At 39.9% G+C, this 19,214-nt stretch overlaps 2 protein-coding genes across 2 annotated transcripts; both read left to right on the forward strand.

Annotated features, from left to right (window-relative positions):
* Window positions 1-890: 890 nt before the first annotated feature.
* Window positions 891-11,083, forward strand: LOC117263441 (C-type lectin domain family 6 member A-like). The gene is made up of 7 exons (XM_033636761.2): window positions 891-1,098; window positions 1,618-1,746; window positions 2,003-2,092; window positions 4,778-4,942; window positions 8,057-8,208; window positions 8,681-8,805; window positions 10,861-11,083. Exons 1-7 carry the CDS (start codon window positions 1,035-1,037, stop codon window positions 11,009-11,011), a joined length of 876 nt encoding a protein of 291 aa, XP_033492652.2. The 5' UTR covers window positions 891-1,034; the 3' UTR covers window positions 11,012-11,083.
* A 2,154-nt stretch (window positions 11,084-13,237) lies between these two features.
* On the forward strand, window positions 13,238-18,258 carry LOC117263937 (cytochrome c oxidase subunit 6B1-like). Its single transcript, XM_033637676.2, has 4 exons — window positions 13,238-13,319; window positions 14,066-14,189; window positions 15,243-15,343; window positions 18,101-18,258. Exons 2-4 carry the CDS (start codon window positions 14,084-14,086, stop codon window positions 18,152-18,154), a joined length of 261 nt encoding a protein of 86 aa, XP_033493567.1. The 5' UTR covers window positions 13,238-13,319; window positions 14,066-14,083; the 3' UTR covers window positions 18,155-18,258.
* Window positions 18,259-19,214: the final 956 nt, after the last annotated feature.

The raw sequence follows: 19,214 nt of genomic DNA on the forward strand, positions 1-19,214 counted from the left end.
GGAAACGCCACAAAGTCTCATGGTGTGTCTCAAATCACATACTTCCGTTAGTACACTTCTATGTAGTGTACTGTGTGCACTGTGTACTCATTGGCGTAGTGCCGTCGTGCACTCAGCAGAAATGACGACCGCAAATTAGCTAGTTAGCAAACTAGCATTAGCATCGCGGTACCAAATCATTACAGACTGCTAAATTAACCCAATAAACATACTGCTGGCTTATACCCGACAACAGTATAGTGGTGCTTAGTGCAAAAAACACATGTATTTGTACAATGCAGCGTTCACGGTCGCAGTTTCCAGTTTTAAAAGTGCTCCCTCCCTTTCTGCTACGTAGCCATTTAGGACGAGAAGTGTCCATCGTTCCACACTGAACTTTTTGACCGTTTTGAGTCCACCATCCGGGTACTCATAGTGCACTGCATTTTTCCATGCTTCTCAGTGTGAACGCACTTATGCACTCAAAATAGTAAGTGTAAGTACAGAAGTACACGATCTGAGACACAGCATCAGTAGAAACAAATCGCTTTTCGGGGCACTATCTTGGCTGGAAACACAGCAACAGAAGGTATCAACATTTTCTTCTAGCAACCTGGCCAAGCAAGTTGATCCAGCCTTGATTTAAAACTCAAGTACAGCTCTCGAATAGGTAGAGTGCCAGTGTGAATGTCTGTGTGTTACTTTTATGAATTACAGTATTCATCAACAATATTTTACAGTATCACAGAAAAGAAGAACAGATGGTGATGGGGACTTCCATTATGGCTACAAGTGCGCACCAGCTGCTGAACTCTCCCAGCTTGTTTGGTTATCAGTTGTGTTTTGCATGCAGCTGCAGAGGAGCCAGTGTTTTCATATGAGCGATATCACACTCACCAACCATAGGAACACTGGGCTGGCGTTTTGTTCCTGCTTTTAGAAAATAAATTATTTTAGGGATTAAAACGACATAAGAGAAACAGCTGACACAAAGCAGTTATACATTAATTTACTGAAACAAAAGCTTTGTGCCTGTTGAACTCTTGGATCAAATAATGGGAGTAAACAATGGATCAGCTCTGCTGGAGGAGAAACAACAGGAAACATCTACAGATGAAAGTAATTTTTTCATTTTTCCAAAGTGTTTCTTGTTACAGGAATGTGTATGCATTTAAACTTCAAGTTTTAATCACTTTAAAATACATTTAAACATGTTTTTCTTCATTAAAGTGTGATCTTAATACAGCAAATTAGGGACTTTTTACCTTACACAAAGATCAAGTGAGTTTTTGGAGTGTTTTAATTTCCATGTTTCATATTTTACACTGTTTCACTTTAAAATCAATTACATGCACGGGCTGTGTCAAGTGGCTTTTAGAAGAACACTGTCGAGTTTTACGTATTATCACATTAACTGATAATTCTATTAATGAGCTGCTCGTTCTGTGTTGAGGATGCATGATGAGTTTAAAGGTTCTGTTCCAAACAACAGTTATAGTGTCCACTTATCCTCAGTGATGCCTGGCCATGCAGATAGTTCCAGCTTTATTTATTATTTGCAGTGCTTTCCCTACTGTTAAAGTGAATGTTCTTAGATGTGTTGAAAGAATCAAAATGACATTTAAATTTTCCTTACAGAATCAATGTGCCAGTTACTTACGTTAACCAGCAAACCTCACTGTGGGGAGGCAGCTGAAGTCTCAGCAACATTCTCAACACCTCAGCAAATAAAACTGAAACTATCAGCATGGCTGGATTCCAGTGGAGGTACGTAGGAAAATCAAATGTGCCAGTGCATTAGGTATATCTGCAGAATCAGATACAACAAGCTCATATGTATTAAAATCACATTTTATTATAATGCAGCCTTGTGCAACAATACAGGTTCAGCCTCATACAGATTCACTGTTGGGCTGATTTAAATGACCCTTTGTGTGAATTTGTAGTGCTGTGATAAATCAACACCAGCTGAATAACAGTCCATGTAAAGTTGAAGTGTTGTTTTTTTGTTGTTGTCTCTCAGGCTGGTTGAGTCAGTACAGACAGCTGGCTCATTACTTCTCTCTGCTCTGCTTTCTGCTCATCATCATCACTCTGCTCCAGACTCTCTGCTGTGAGTATGATACTTTGACTTTTTGATAGGCAAAGAGGCAAAGTCCCTCCCCTTCTGCTGGACCACCATGGGACCTTATTTTTTTCGTGTAAACCCTCATTGAATGAATATTCCCCATGTAAACTACATGGAAAGACTTTAATTCTGAATGATTTCATTCAGATTTAATTCATTCCGAATGAGAAGCCATCATGTAACTGCATCCAATGACACAAAATAGTGTTTGAATTTGAATTGTTCCATGAATCACAGATATAGTGTTGTTGTTATAATAAGACACAACATGCTCACTCACAATTAAACCTTTAGGACTGGGTGCTGAATCCTTAATATAAGTAATAATAAAGTAAAAAACATTTTACAGACACCCTTCTTCAGCATTCTGGCAATGTAACAAACAATGTACACAGGTGGGGTTAATTATAGGTTACCACAAATAACACAACAAGTACACCCCAGCAAGGGGGAGCCAAAACCTTTCATGACACAGAATCTTATGGATTAGAGCACTTACACATGCAACAACACAAATATGTTCACTTCATTAAAAAACATGAATATATTGTTCACTTCATAAAAAACACACAAATGAACAATATATTCATGTTTTTTAATGAAGTGAATATGAATATATTGTTCACTTCATTAAAAAACATGAATATATTGTTCACTTCATAAAAAACACACAAATGAATTCTCTGAATTTCTCCAGCTAGGGTTGAGGGTATCAAGAAGATGTATCCATTATGCCTCCCTCTGGAGAAGGATTTTGTCTCTATTACCGCTCCGTAGCATCTTCACTTTCTCAATGCCCATGTAATGAAATGTACTTAAGCTATGGTTCTGACAGTTGATGTACTTAGATATGATCTTTGTCAACTTAAAGTCAAGAAAGTTACCATTTGTTGTAAAAGTGTTGAAGTGTAAGACTGAAACATAATACCTAATTAGAAAGACTATACGTCATGACTTAGAGTGCACTAGTGATGTTATTTGGAGTCAGAGTCTGCGCATTTGCCATCTTCCAATTGCCCAATAGCGAGTCATGTCATCAAACCCCCTTTTAATAGCATCAGTAACTGATTAAAGCCAAACTTACCAGAAAAACAAACACTTGAACAAACATCAGCAGCATGGTTTCACTTTCACTTCGGCTTATTGTTGAACAGTGGCCAGCGGTGTCAGGGGGAAATACGGCGGGACAAGAACGAAAGCTAAGGCAGTGGAAGTTCGAGTAGGGTGGGTGGAAGTCCAACAACCACCGAAACTGGTATTTCCTTCCCATAAGACTGTAAAGCCAAACCCTATTCTTTTTTCCTAAACCCAACCACATGCTTTTGTTGCCTAAACCCAACCATGGGCATGTGTTGGCAAAAGGTAATCACATGCATTTGTTGTTGAAGAAAAAAACATCAGTTTGAGGTGTTGTACTGACATTTAATTTGAAAGAGACTGTATGTAAACTGTACATTTCCTGTGAAAACAGAGGTGTATTTTGAGAAAAGACATGTAACAGGAAAAAAAAAAATTTTGATACAGCATCCCAGAACTTCAACCACCAACGCACCCAGGGTACCTTGCACGTCATATCTGGACGTGGAAAGTCCATGACCAAACATCAATATGTGACAAGGTCGGAGTGAGAATGTGTTGACATCAGCATGATAAGAATAACCTAAAAGCTCCTTCTACACACTGTTTATTTCTGCTGTAAAGTTGCCAATTTTAACATGAGTCTACAAGGCTTAACCTGCTCTTAGAGCCAGCCTCATGTGGCCATTAGAGGAACTGCAGTTTTTGACACCTCGGCATTGGCTTCATTTTTTAACCCCGGAAGTTACTGTTTAGTTCCTAGTAAAGATGTACATATTTAAAAGTGTCTCCCAGATATGTATTTATTCTTTTGTTGGTTGGTTGTTTTTTGTTTGTTTGTTTTTATGTCACAGTGAATTCTTAAAACAGCTGATCACTGTAGTTTTTAGGTGTTAGTCACTGAGACAGGAGGAAATAGTGCATTTGTGGGGACTATTTTCAGTGACCGGTTTTGTCCTCTTGTGAGTATTTGTGGCAGTAGGATGGTGTGTGTGTGTGTGTGTGTGTGTGTGTGTGTGTGTGTGTGTGTGTTTATGTTAATGAAGGAATGTGTCACCCAATGCAACAGTGTGGCTCACTGATGTGTTTCTAATAGATTTTAGACAACATTGCAGAGGAAGAGGACTTATCAGGCTTTGACCAAGCAGACAGTATTTATTAGGAGGATTGCATCATTGTTTATTTTGGTCTTTTCTTTAGATTATGAGAAAATTTTCTTGAGATATATTCTATGAATTTGACAGCAGCCATGTGCTGCTTATGCCGTCATCTTTGCTTTAAAAAATCCAGAATATTCTTTACTGTTGTGCCAGCAGCTGACATTTTGTCAAAAATTAAGACGTCATTCTTTTTACATCTTATTTTAGATTCTTCATTTGAACGTTTACCAAGAGGATTAACTCTTCATGTTTCCTCTGAATGGAGTCATCTTATTTTTTGTACCTCTGTCAGTCTGCTTTGTTTTCTCCCCGACACATCCTTTATTATCCAGTATCCATGGAAACAGGTGATGGGACATTGTGTATGTAATTTTCTGTCTTTGTGGTGTGTGTGTGTGTGTGTGTGTGTGTGTGTGTGTGTTTGATGTCACAGTGGTTCAGATCACCTTGGTGTTCCAGTCGCAATCAACCCTGCAGGAGACCAAACTGAAAGATCTGACACACAGACTGGAGAAGCTTAACCAGTCATATAACCTCCTGTTCTCCCAGTATCCAGCTCTGAACCAGTATTGCCCAGTCAGTAACTCCACCACTAGTGGTAAGTTTGTGTGGATGGGCTCTTGGAGTCAGGGTTAATGAGGGCCCCAAGATTTAGACAATTAGTCTGGTCCTTAAAGGACAGTTTACGGGTTTGACTTTTCGAGTTAAGTTACAGTGCGCTCACCAGAGGAAAAGTTCGACATTGTACATTTCTGCAAATCACACATACGTTACATTTCAGACATATCATGTTTCTAAATTGAAATAGTACCAGGAGGTGGACAGGATGACTGATGGCTTGTCACCTGGGCGAGACACCTGCCAAGCTGCAGACCACTGTTTGAGACCCAAACCTAGTTGTGTTTCCCAACCAAACATGAGTGTTTTCTAGTAACCTGTTGCCGTTTTTCCAGCAGTAAAAGTGCCAGGAAACATGGTTGTTTTTTAGCAAGACTTTGTTGCATTTCCAGTCACGATTATGCCATTAAGAGCGCATTTCTTTAAGCCAAAACATGATCTTTTCCTAACCATAACCGAGTGTTTATATCACTACATCAAAGAAAGACATAAAGAAATAAAGAAAAGAAAGTAAAAGTAAGGATGACAACAAGTCAAATACAAGAATGACCTCAGGAGACTACCTGAAAATCAGTGTGGTATTTGTTGTCAATGTTGACTTTCCAATCCTTTCGTAGAATCAGGCGTGCACCTGCAGATTGAACACAAGGAATTATTTGCAGAAAACCGTTTGACCCAGCGGCTCTGATCTGCATAGTGATTTGCAAAAGTACACAAACCACAAACAGCTAAGGCACAGTGTCATCTGCTGCACCATGTCAGCTGCTTCATTTTGGATGCAGATAACAAGAATTCTTTCTCTTTCACTATAACCGCCCACTGTAGTGGACGTTAGGCATCCATTGTTTGGAGCACTATATTTTTCCATTCACCCCTAAAATAATGATGTAATCTGCACATGTATATGAACATTAAATGGTCTGTATGCAACATTCAGAGCATTAATATAGCAACAAAACCAGGTAGGCCTTACCAAGTAGACCTAATGGCATCCTGAGCAGAGAATGTAGTCATGCTATCTCTCTGTGTTTTGTAATGAAAGCTTCTGTGTGTATTGTTTAAGCCTGTCTGGCAGGGTCTGCATGTTAAGGAATGTGTGTGCACCATTGGCTAGCTCATCATTGTTGCTTTGCACTGCGTTCATCAAGTGCTTAGCGTTGATATCAGTCAAGCTGTGAAGCTAATTTTACAATGTCCAAACCAGGCTCACAAAAACACCATTTAGCCTTGCTTCCAGTTTTGCCCAGTGGCCACTCATAGTACTGAATCCCCGAATGAGCAAAAAAAAAGCATTTTCCCCATAGACCACTATTGTAAAAGAGACATCTGTGAAGGCTGTTGACAAGCCACCTTAAACTGTAAACAAGGTCAATTATGACCCTTTCTATTATACATTTTGTATGCATGTGGGTTTAATATTTGTAGAACTTTGCCTGAACAGAAAAAAGCAATTTCAACATATGTGATGTCGTCATAATGTAAAGCCTATGAGCCGAGCGGGAACTCGCAGGCATGGCCAGCAGGAGAAACACTAGTGCACATATTCAGTGGGCCATACACCGTGGAAGTAAACCGGAAGCTAAAAACTGTTTTTTGGGATATGCACCAGGCAAGCAACCTCATTGGAATGAATCAGCGTCATATTGGAGTTTAATACCTAGATACCAAACTCCAATATGAATCAGCGTCATATTGGAGTTTGGTATCTAGGTATTATTATACATCCATGGCCCAAACGGTGGAATTACAGCTTCTGGTTTTGTCATGTGATGCCACTTGACCCAAAAAGACTTTTATCACCAGTAACGGCATCCCTTAACATACCCAAGACTCCGGCCCAACAGCTGATGAAACATCGTGTCCAACTTCTGGTCTACCCCCAGCTTGACCCACGAGTAAGCAGCTCAACTTTGAGCCAATGAACCCTTTTAGCATTGTTGACAGTGTTACCACCATTAGCAGTGTCAGCACAGCTAGCGGTGCTAACATATTAAACAATGCTGCAAGGGTTTTCAAAATAAACTATAAACAAACATATTCAGCAGGGTGACCTGGGGGGAGACCAGCAGCAATGCGTTCCACTGGGACGGCATTAAAAGCTGAAATTGTTGAATGAGCGGTGCCATAAGCTAACGTTAGCTTCTGTCTGACCTGGTTGGTTCACAGTGCAGAGCGGCCAAGAAACCAGTGGAGACTGGAGGCTAGGAAATGGGCATGTTTTAGCTGAACTACAGTTTCTGGTTCCATCATGTGTTTTGACTTAAAAAGACTTTAACTCATAGACTCGTGAAAGAGACAATTCTAAATCAGTGGATACATTTTTTGAGCGCCACAAGCCCCAGGAAATGACTTGTCTCACTATGGAGGCTTGCTCTATTCGGTCCAATAACATTTGAAAGTCTAGAAGAGTTCAAATTCAAATTAGCAGAGCACTTAAGTGGACTTTTGGGTTTCATGCACCACTGAGCAACGTTCATAGCAAAGAACGCTGTCCTGCCTCCAACGCTGTATCCACCTCTCTTTATACATCCATGGTTTCCCCCCGTTAACATCATTAGCTCTGTCAGCACTGTTGCTGTTATTTAGCACTGTTTATGGAGTTAGCCGGCACCGTTAGCTGCAAGCCTTTTGCTCAGCCACTTCCATGTTGAGAACTGTGTACTGACAACTCATATGCACTAAATTTCACATAGAGCCCGTTTAAACAACATTAAGGATTGTCACAGTTTTGCAAAATGTAGATCACTTTATCTTAATACTACGCACAAAGTCATTAATGTGTTCAAAACAAAACTCATTTGGTCATGATTTTAGACACGTATTTTGATGTATTATGACAGTCTTTACGCTTTTGAATTAAAACAATTGCTTCATGATTTTGTAATTCATGCATGAAAGGGCAAGAAAAAAAATCATATAAGAATGTTTTCACAGCTGGAAAAAAGTCCTATCACTGCTGGAAACTGACCCAGTCTTGGCATTTATGTTGTGAAAAGGTCATTTGGAGCTTGAAGCAGATTAAAACACACTCTAAGGATGTGTTATTTCACCCGTCTTCTTCTTCTTCTTCTCCTCTCTTTCTCTTCTCACCCAGAGAGAGTGTGCAGCCCATGTCCAGCCGGCTGGACACCTCAGGGAGAGAAATGTTTCCTGTTCAGTCAGGACAGGGCCGACTGGATCAGCAGCCAGTACCACTGCATGGCACTGGGGGGCGCTGTGGTCACAGTCAGGACAGAGGAGGAGCAGGTAAACTGCTTTGTCCTGTCATTGTTTACATTACATAGTCATAAACACACCCTCATACATTAACATCACATATTTCATCCATTATGTTTATTGTAAGTGTGTTTATGTGTCATCATATTTCACATAACATCACTGGAGACTGTGTCTGCCTTCTTTTTTTAGCATTCATGTGTCCTACATTGAATTTCATTGATGATATATTCTGCATCTGTCCAGTTGTAAACATTTGAGATGCTTTCCTTGAAATATCAGCTCACATCTCGACATGCATGCGCACACACACAAACCCTCAGAGGAAGAGGTTAAGAATAGATTAAAGACCTGTATGAAATATGGGGACGTCTGCTTGAGGTCATCTGGGGTTTTATCTTTCACTCTCTTGCTCTATATGTAACACAGTTTAATGCTATCCCCAGGAGAGGGAGGGGAATTCAAACCTTTTATTGACAACTTTTTCTGACATGTTTCTCAGGTGTTTCTGTGGAAAAAGGCCCGGAGTCTGAGCCAGGGAGACTCGTACTGGCTCGGCCTGAGGAGCAGCGGAGGTGACGGAGGTTGGCAGTGGAGTGATGGCTCCCCGGTGGAGCAGGGACCAGGGTGAGTGATGACAGACAGATGGAGAGGAGGAGGAGGGTTGAACGGGGATAAATGCGGCTGCTGAGGTGACAGCCACCAGACGCTGATCTCTTCCTGTAGCCTGAGAGTGCGGTCACATGTTGGTGGTTCACCCATGAGGACACACAAACAAAGGCATAGATTTCGGGGAGGGACACGCCCTCTACTAGTATTTTTTGAGTCGTTATGCAACTTTATGTGGTTTTGTGTCTCTTTGAGGTAATTTTGTGTCTCTTGCTGGTCAGTATGTGTTAATTTAGGTGACATTTTGCAGGTGAATGCCAGGGAGGCCCTGGTAGGCCCGTTAAATAATCCATCCATGATTTACAACCTGATTTAATGCAGAAAAGGCATAAAGCATAAAATTTCGCCAGAATAGAGGAAATTAAAGGAGAAGTCTGTTATTTTGCACTTTGAGCCTCATTTCTGGGTTGTTTGTTAAGACCAAAATAGTGACGATTGCTTATTTTTGGAGAATTCAGCTTCCCCCTGCCTGGCTTAACACTGCTGCCTATGGCCATGTGTGAACCTGTCCTAAAACCACCCTAAACGTTCATTTTCAAAGTCATGAAACTCACCGAGTGGTCAGTGGTGTTCGTTGATGTTCTGGCATAAAAATCACAGCAAACTGTGGTTTCTGTGATGATTTATTCGACATTTTGTGTAATCCATTGGTTTTCTATAGGAAGCCTCATTGTCTGTTGGTAGTATTCCGTCACCGGAAACAGAAAGGGGGTTGTTTACGACAAGGTTGTAGTCATTGTAGTCTTTTAGCTCAGCGAAAGTGCCGGCTCGACAGTGCTGTGTGTGCTCCTGGAGGAAGAACAATAACGAAAGAAAAAGTTTTGTAATAAGTTTAAACAACTGCACAATGGATTACTCACTTGTAAACAACCTTCCCAGTACGATGCCTTTGAACACAACGCCAACCTTCTTCTTCTTCTGCTTCTTTTCTTGTCCCATTACATTGCAATGGTTTTCTGACGGTTGGCAACACCCACGTTAAGGAGCATTATCACCATCAAGTGAGCTGGAGTGTATAACACTTCAGGGTCAAACGAACAATCAAGCGGAAGTTTACACACAGGTGTGAGGCAGCTGAAAACATAGTTCCACAATCGAGATGAATAGTAAAAAAAACCCCACAGTTTGCTACGATTTTTATGGCACATCAGTGAACCACTCGGTGAGTTTCATGGCTTTGAAAACAAACGTTTAGGGTGGTTTTAGGACAAGTTCACACATGGCCATAGGCAGCAGTGTTAAGCCAGGCAGGGGGAAGCCAAATTCTCTGAAAAGGAGCAATTGTCACTATATTGGTCTTGGCCACTCTATTTCATCATAAACAACCCAGAAATGGGGCTCAAAGTGCAAAATACCGGACCTCTCCTTTAATTTCCTCTATTCTGGGGACTACTATACTATATTATACTATCAAAATGTAAAAGATGCCCTGAGAGAAATATTTGTTTTGTGAAGAAATTAAAATGCACAATAATATGCACAAAACAGGCTTCTAAATGTACTGAGTCTGTTCAGGCAAACTTTCCTCATGATTCAAATATAAAACTCTACTATTTTGCTAAAAACTGGGAAAGCAGAGTTTACAAATTAGTCGACCTTGAAGGACAAATAACAACAAGAAACACAATGAGGAGGTCTAGATAAGAAGCAACAGCAGGGAAAATGTCTTGAAATACAAAACAAATGCGTATAATCAGTTCGGATAAAGTAAAATTAACACTTCCTTTTTGGTGTTTGTGTTCAGTGTGTTTGTTTTGATATTATGTATTGTGCTAAAATGGCTTTTCCTTCTATTTAAATCATGACTATAGCTCACAGTACCGACAGTAACCTCTCACTTTGCATATGCTGTGATTACATGTGCCATAATGGGGAGGGGATTGAAAGACAGTGGGTGGCTGTTTTAATTTTATAATGCATTTTTATATGGAGGAGGAGTGGTTGCCATGGTAACAGATTAAAGAGTGGGGTTTTTTTCCGTTTTTTTTTTTTTTTTTTTGCATCTCTCTGCAGGTTTTGGGAGCGTGAGCCCGATAAAACGGACAGCAGTGAGCTGTGTGGTCGGCTCACCCCGGGAGACACCTACAGAAGGAGCTGGTTCACCTACAGATGCTCCAACCTGCTGAGGAGAATCTGTGAGAGGAGACAAGCCTCTCTGCAGTGAACCAGACGAAAATAATCACAAAAAAAAAGCACAGCAAAGCCAGATTAGTGAAAAGCGATTCAGAGGCGTGCAGCTGACATATTTCTGCTGTTGATTTAAATTTGATAGCTGTTATATTGATAATAATAAAAAAAATACTTTTCTCACAAAATTAGTTCCTACTTGTTTCACATATTTGCTTGTTTTGCTTTTGTTATTGTTGTCTTTCTTTTTGCAGGAACCCAACCTCACTAGTCCTTATTCAAACTCCATCAAGAAGGAATAATATTTCATTTATCCTTCAGGAAATTAGGCTTTCAACAACTCAATTCCTAAATAATTACCTTTTTGTATTTAAAAAAATAAATAATTATAACAACATAACTAAAGAACAGATAACCTGCACAAGTAAATTTTAAAAAGTTAATTTTAATGTAAATATATTTTCTTTTAATAATATAGGTGAAGAGGTGATGTAAAACATTACCGTTTATCTTAACTGTACAAGGAAAAACAAAACAATGTTATAACTATTTCCAGAGATTTCAACCACATTTAAACCACATCTCAAAATGAAACTTGCATTCAGACTTTTCTTTTTCCAAGGTCAAAAATGAAGTTCAACATTCAATATTTTTGCAGAAGAGATAATATCTAACATTACTGTATGAGGTGTGTAGGCATTTTCAGTTTTGAAATTTTACTAGTTATTCTAGTAAAATAAATACGTAATGTAACTACTTTAACTACTTCATCAAAGTAATATAAATTATACATTTGATTATCTTTTAAGTACTTTTCTAATAAATAATTTAAAATGGGCAATAGAGCTGAAAGAACCCAGTGATAGGCTCTGCCAAAAGAAAGCCTTCCTACACAGCGAAGCAACAGAATGAATGTTACATTCTACATATAAACTTTCTGTCGTGAATACAGACTGTTTTAAGTGAATCTGCTTTTTTGTCTGGAACCTCCTGTCTACGACGGGGTTGAGATGCCCCCTCATCGAGGACTTGGCTCAGATTAATCTGATCTCGTTTAATTTGATGATGGGACTTTTGTGACCATATGCCTTTGCTGACGTCGACTCCAGCAGGATTTGAACCCCGGACCTTACATTTCTTCTATATTATATAGAAGAAGATTATATTTTCTATATTATATTATATTATATTTAACTACTTAATCCCGACACTCGGCATTTTGCATTAGCATGAGTCCACATTCATCATCATGATCATTGTCATTAGAATGGATTTTCATTGCTATTCTGTCTATTTTTTTTTATTCAAGACAATATCGAATATGGTTCACATAAAACAATTAGAGCAACACAAAGCCAAGTGTTACAGGCAAACAACCAAGGTTTACAAGGTTCTGACTGAGTAAGTCATAGAAAAGACTTCTGTCAAAGATGCTCCAACATCAGTCCTGGGGGTCACAAAGGTTACATATAACAGCACAGTCTTTATGGAGTTCTTTGAATGTTTGATTGCAGCAATATATTCATTGAGTTCAGTTTTGAATACTGCAACCTTGGTTTAGAACCACTGAATTTGCATTTGTAGTAAAAATAAAAGATTCGGGGCGTTGGTGGCTTAGTGGTAGAGCAGGCACCCTATGTACAAGGCTGTTGCCGCAGCAGCCCGGGTTTGACTCCAGCCTTTGGCCCTTTGCTGCATGTCCTTCCCTCTCTCTCTCTCCCCCACTCATGCTTAAGCTGTCCTGTCAATTAAAGGCTAAAAAGCCCAAAAAATATCTTTAAAAATAAAATAAAATAAAAGATTCATTATAAATCATTTTCCTACATTTTCATCTCAATGACAATTCCAAAATGAACATAAAACCGATTTGTCAAAATTTTTACAAAAAAAATTAATCAGACTAAATGTCATTTTTAAACTCTTAAGGAAATATTTTGCTGGGTAGAACTTGTACATTAATTTAAAAGTAACTTCTCTCACTTTATAAGTAATAAAATACAAGACAGGCAAAGACCACACTTTTTTCCACAGCACATTCTTTATTATACCTTTCCAAAATATGTAAGAAATTATGACAATATATCACATACTGAATTAACAACATCCCAACAATACAAATGAATCCATTTACAAGGTTGATGTTGTCAACATTGACTGTGCTGCATCATCCATGGATGTTTCCAGTCTGCAGCTGTACCTCCTCACTGTGTCCACCAGGTGGTGCTGCCCCTCTAAACATCACCTGAAAGCGACGCTCCTGTTACCCGACATGCCCTGCGAGGGAGCAACCCTTCAGACCGGAGGACACTGGGCGTTGAGATTATAGCGGAATTTCTCTGTAAAAGGTAAACAGTGTTTCTCAAGAATTACATGCCTTCTGCTTCATTAGTACGTAGTTAATTATTGTTTTTAAATTTATTTAGTTCATTCATTTATGTGTTTATCTCTGGCAGACGGGTTAGAAGTAAGAAGCATCATCACACGCTCAGTGACACCTGCCAGGCTTAGCGTTGATTTATCTATATTTATCCCTGAAGGCTAACAGTGAGCAGGCTTGTAATTGTGACGGTTGTCGTGATTTATAATAATATGTAGCCTATTTATGAACCAGTGCTAAATGTATTGTTTACAGACAGCTAATTATTAGCTTAAACAGTCGCTGTCATTAATAATAATGCACTATTCGCGGCTAATGTGTGCTAATGTGCATGAAAGCGTTCAGTTTTCAGTTCATCTATTGTACGTTATGCAGAGGTGATATGCCAAACTCCATTTGTAAAAGTGGTGTGTTTTTAATATTCCCTGTGCGAGTGCCACACACACACCTCGTAGAGCGCAATTAAAGGTATCTCACTACTCAGGAGCATCATCTGGTACATTCGGCACCCAACACATTTATCAAAACTTGCTTAGACTGAGAAAATAATTAAGTTTTAATAGTTGGTGATCAGTGCCATCCAGTGCCCCGAGCAGTGTGTTTTGAGGATTAAAAATGCCTCCTCTTGTACTGCAGACACACTTTCTTTTTGCAGGGTCCAGTCAGTGTGATTACAGTTTGGAGTGGATAACACATTTTTCTTGTCCTCTGCAGAAATCCAGCAGCTTGAAGATGTCTGAGCAGATGGAGGAGAAGATCAAGAACTACAGGACAGCTCCATTCGACGCCCGCTTCCCCAACACCAACCAGACCCGCAACTGTTTCCAGAACTATCTGGGTAAACAAGACAATTTACCTCTCTCTCATAGATCTAGTTCATAAAGTCTGGGCGCTGTCAAGGCAGTGTAAGATTGATGTGATCCTTGATGTGATCCTGTCCTTGTGTCAAGAATACTGGGCAGTTCCTCTGTTTTCACTCATATCATGTTGAATCCAACGGCAGCTTTTAACCAAGACAAGTGAAAATGGACGCAAGTCACATCTACCTCAGCTTTGCGCTAAAGCTTTGTCTGCGTGTCTTAACATATACATATTGTTTGATGATTGTGTGAATGGAGGAGCTGGGCTTTAACTGCAGGTGTAAGGTCAAACTGAAAAAGGATATTGGATATTTAATCTTGCTCCCAAAAAATCATTTGATTAAACATTTTTATACTTCGTCTTATCATATATTCTGGGATGTTTTTATCTGAAGAATATTCTTATTTTAAAAAGTAATCTAGTGAGGCTGACACACCTGACACTGACACAAATCCTGTTAAACACCTACCAAAAACCTGTCAAATTTGTCAGGTAAAAAATATCTAGACTTCAGTGTTGAAATCAAAGCTGTGTTGCAACTGCTGCCTCTGGAACTGAAAGAACACAGAGACTGAATACATTGCACATTTCTTGCTGTGTCAAAGGTCAGTATGATGTTTGTAGCAGCCAGCTGAAGAGGTGTTACAACTCTATTTCTGTCTCAGCCTTCTTCTGCATCAAATTATTATGTTTCTGCATTTTATCGGGGGGATGATTAGTGTCACAGCTCCATTTTGAAGATGTGATAGTAGCTGTATTTCAGCTTCATTTCAAGCATTTCAAGCCTCCTTGATGGATGGGCTGTTTGTTCACTCATCTTCAGCTCTGCTCCCCTTTTGATTTTCAAAGTAACATAGCTATACTCATGGAGTTTGATTGTAATTTCAACTGTATTTAAGGTACAGAAAGCGTTGATTCTTTGGGTTTTAAATAAGAATGGCTTTCTCTGATTAGCAGTCATCTCTGGGATCTCAGCTGGCTGTTTATTTCCTGCTCTGGCATCTCTTCTTTCTCTCTGTGTTCTCTGCAGATTTTCACAGATGTAACAAAGCTCTGTCCGCCAAAGACCAGGACACGGCTCCCTGCGATTGGTACAAGAGGGTCTACAAGAGCCTCTGCCCTATGAGCTGGGTAAGTTACACCAAATACTGACTGTTTTCATCATTTAAAGGAATACATCAAACCCATGTTATGTTGAATTTGTAAAGAAAATTCTTTTTTTCTCCCACGCCTCCACAATGAACCAAGGGTCCAAAAACAGAGTGATAAAATAGGTTTATCAACAGCAAAACTATATCAAAACATCCATTTACCAACTCTCAAGTAGCTCTTGCAGTATAATCCAAGTCTCATTTGTCCAGTCATATTCTCAGTACTTTCCAAACAGACATACCTTTCTGATGAGGAACTGAGCCGAAAGTCAGTGTTATCTGTAGTGATGGTCAAATGAAGCCTCATGAAGCATTTTCTTTATTTTATGAGCCCACTAGATGGCGCTCTTGGTTTAAAGAGAGAGACTCAAAGAATGGCAATTCAGTGTGCTTTCAACTTTTTGTTGAAGAAAAAGCGCTATTTAGTGGGCTCATAAGATGAAGAAAATGCTTCATGAGGCTTCATTTGGCCATCACTAGTTATCTGAGCTCTCTTTAAAGCCAGACTCCATCAACAAAACCAGTGATTTTACCTCTCCGAACACGGTCTATGGCTCCACCAGTTAGTTAGCTGGTGTTATAGCGTGACTGTGGTGTTTTAAAGGGTTAGTTTGGATTCACCAACACAGTCACATAAAAATAGTTACACAATAACACAAACAACTAACTGATCAAGGTAGTGGTAAGCTGTGTTTACACTACAAGCAACAAAGAAAAAGCTTAGCCAGATACATCACAGAGTCTCCATGTAAGTGTTGCTCAAGCACTTGTCGATTCAGATAAATCATCCTGGCTTGTGTGTGTCTGCTCCTTAAAACAAGGATTTTGGGCTAAATGTAATCTAAAGTTTGTATTTGGTCAAAAATGTTTATGCTTTTTAGCTTCATTTTAATATCACATTTTACCACCGTATTGCATCTCAATGTGCACAGCAATGGACAGAAAGCTAGCATGGCGTCAGCTAACTCAGCTAAATAGCAGAGCACCACAGCTAGAAACAAAAACATATGATTGGTTGACATTTCACCACATCATTGGAGTGCTGAAAAAAGTTGAGGCTAGCTTAGCTTTGATTTGTAGTCACACCTCTACACAGCAACAGGTGTCAGGAGTCAGTTTGTAGCGTCATGTCACTGGCTTCCTTTAAATATGATCTATAGCCTGTTGCTTTGTTGCGCTGAGTGTGAACACAGCATAAGACCGGAGCTTCTGTGTTCATCCATCCATTCATCCATTTTCATCCACTTACCCGGGGCCGGATCACGGGCCAGCAGGTCAAGCAAAGCACCCCAGACATCCCTCTCTCAGCAACGCTGGACCCCAAGGCGTTCCCAGACTTGTGACGACGAGATATGTAATCCCTCCTACCAGTGGGACGTGACCGGAACACCTCCAACAGGAGGCACCCAGGACACATCCTCATCAGATGCCAGAACCACCTCAACTGACCCCTTTAGACACCAAGGACAAGAGGCTCTACTTTAAGCTCCCTCCTGATTTCTAAGCTCCTCACCCTATCTCTAAGGCTGAGCCCAGCCACCCCACGGAGGAAACTCATTTCGGCTGCTTGTATCGGCAATCTCATTTTTTCGGTCACTACCCAATAGTGACGGCCAAATGAAGCCTCATGAAGCATTTTCTTTATTTTATGAGCCCACTAGATGGCGCTCTTGGTTTAAAGAGAGAGACTCAAAGAATGGCAATCCAGTGTGCTTTCAACTTTTTGTTGAAGAAAAAGCGCCATCTAGTGGGCTCATAAAATAAAGAAAATGCTTCATGAGGCTTCATTTGGCCATCTCTACTACCCAGAGCTCATGACCATAGGTGAGGGATGTAGATGGACCAGTAAATCGAAAGCGTTGGCTTTCGGCTCAGCTCCCTCTTCACCACAACAGTCAGGCGCAGTGCCCGCATCACTGCAGACACCTCACCAAATGATGCTTGTACCCTGTAATACTGCAGTACCCCCCACAAGACCCCATGAGAGCTGCGGCCGTAAACCTCTGTGTTCACCAAAGTAAGATTATTATTTAAATTAATTATTTAATGGTCTTTAATCATTTAAATTTCCCATTGAAGAGGCTGTCTGTCTGGGAAGTGCTGAGCGAACAGCTGGATAAATAAGACTTGGATGAAACTGCATGAGCTGTGTTAGAGTTTGTAAACTGATGTTTTGATACAGTTTCAAGTCGTTAATGGTGTTCACCTATGACTAATGATGGCCAAATGAAGCCTCGTGAAGCATTTTCTTCATCTTATGAGCCCACTAGATGGCGCTGTTTCTTCAACAAAAAGTTGAAAGCACACTGAATTGACATTCTTTAAGTTTCTCTCTTTAAACCAAGAGTGCCATCTAGAAAATAGAAAATCTAGAAAATGCTTCATGAGGCTTCATTTGGCCATCACTGCCTATGACTTCAGTTCATCAAACATTTTCTCAGTTTTTGGAGTCTTCGTTCACAGTGAAGCCATGTGAGAAATGTTTTCCTCATGAATTCAACAGAACACTGGTTGAGTAATTAACATACACGTGGTCTTATAGGGCTGAGAGTATTAGTTAAACATCTGCTGTCGTCGACTATAACACCGATATTTCCTTTTTTATTTTATCATCTGCACATCATCTTCACATTAAAACTGTAGAGGTGTAGTTGCATAATGCCAGATATTCATTTCTTTTTGACTGTAAGCATGATATCTTGGTCCTGTTTGAACTTCATCTTGCTCTGTCCTGCAGGTTCAGAAATGGGATGACCAGCTGGAGTCGGGAACTTTTGCTGGAAAGATCTGAACTGACACATTCCTCTATCATCATCTTAGTATCTTGATGTGAAGCATCTACTCTCTCTGTACAGAAGCAACTAAATAAATTATTTAATGTTACTGTGAACCTTGCCACTGCTTTATATTTGATTTTGAGTCCCTGCTCAAATTACCCAACATTACCCAACATTACCCGACATTAAACATAGACATGATCAGACGATAAGAAAACTAGAAGGGCAGTCGGAGAGTGCAGACCTCCGCCACAGCCAAATGCCCTATCTGGCAATGTTGACGAAAGTGGGGAAAAATGATTCAGATCTGCTCCAAAATTGAATTGGTTCTTTTATGGCCCTACAGCTTTCCACCAAGTTTCATGAAGATCAGGTGGGTAGTTTTACATTAATCCTGCAAACCATATGAAACCTCTTTGGTGGAGGTAATTAGAACAATATTTGATATGTTAGAAATACTAGGAAGAACTTCAGGGGCTTTTCTTTTGAAAAGTGACAGCAGAGAGTCTACATGGTTACGTTGTCAGATCTGAAATACTAATGTCTTTAATCAGCAAGTAGTCAAGACTATGTCTGTTAACACAGCCTAACAATACTCAAAACAACCTGATGGAGATGTATGAGGTAGGGTGGAGTAAACACAGTTATTTTGAAATAGATAAGTAGGAGAGGTATAAGTAAGCACCCCCTACACCCTCCACCACCTTTTTGGCTTATTACTTAAAGGAATGCTATGCAGGATTGTCAGTTACAGTTTGTAAACACACAACAGGGACAGAGAAAGTGAAAGCCAACCCCAGATTGAGTCTTGTTTGCCTTTTTCGGCACCATGTCTCTTCAACGCTGCTGCTTACAGCCTGGCATCTGGTCGCTACCTTTTTTTAAAGCCCTGACCTCACCTGAGTACTGTGGGATAACACACTCAAAAACTTCCGCGACACAGAAAATAAGTAAATACAGGCAGAGGGCAGAGTATCTGTAGAATTTTAAAAAAAAATCATTTTTACACACTTAAAGGGGTCATACGTGATGACTGAGAGGGATTATTCCTGTATGAGTCTCTACAATTTTTTT

Source organism: Epinephelus lanceolatus, chromosome 16 (genome assembly GCF_041903045.1).
Source record: "Epinephelus lanceolatus isolate andai-2023 chromosome 16, ASM4190304v1, whole genome shotgun sequence".
Classification (NCBI taxonomy): Eukaryota; Metazoa; Chordata; class Actinopteri; order Perciformes; family Serranidae; genus Epinephelus; species Epinephelus lanceolatus.

What these genes read in the sequence shown, in the direction of transcription:
- LOC117263441 (XM_033636761.2), top strand. Translation starts at nt 1,035, where the DNA reads ATGGGAGTAAACAATGGATCAGCTCTGCTGGAGGAGAAACAACAGGAA. An exon ending in GGAAACATCTACAGATGAAA is followed by an intron (nt 1,099 to 1,617) that starts GTAATTTTTTCA and finishes TTTTCCTTACAG; the next exon opens with AATCAATGTGCCAGTTACTT. An exon ending in TCAGGACAGAGGAGGAGCAG is followed by an intron (nt 8,209 to 8,680) that starts GTAAACTGCTTT and finishes CATGTTTCTCAG; the next exon opens with GTGTTTCTGTGGAAAAAGGC.
- LOC117263937 (XM_033637676.2), top strand. Translation starts at nt 14,084, where the DNA reads ATGTCTGAGCAGATGGAGGAGAAGATCAAGAACTACAGGACAGCTCCA. An exon ending in CTGTTTCCAGAACTATCTGG is followed by an intron (nt 14,190 to 15,242) that starts GTAAACAAGACA and finishes TGTTCTCTGCAG; the next exon opens with ATTTTCACAGATGTAACAAA. An exon ending in GCCTCTGCCCTATGAGCTGG is followed by an intron (nt 15,344 to 18,100) that starts GTAAGTTACACC and finishes TCTGTCCTGCAG; the next exon opens with GTTCAGAAATGGGATGACCA.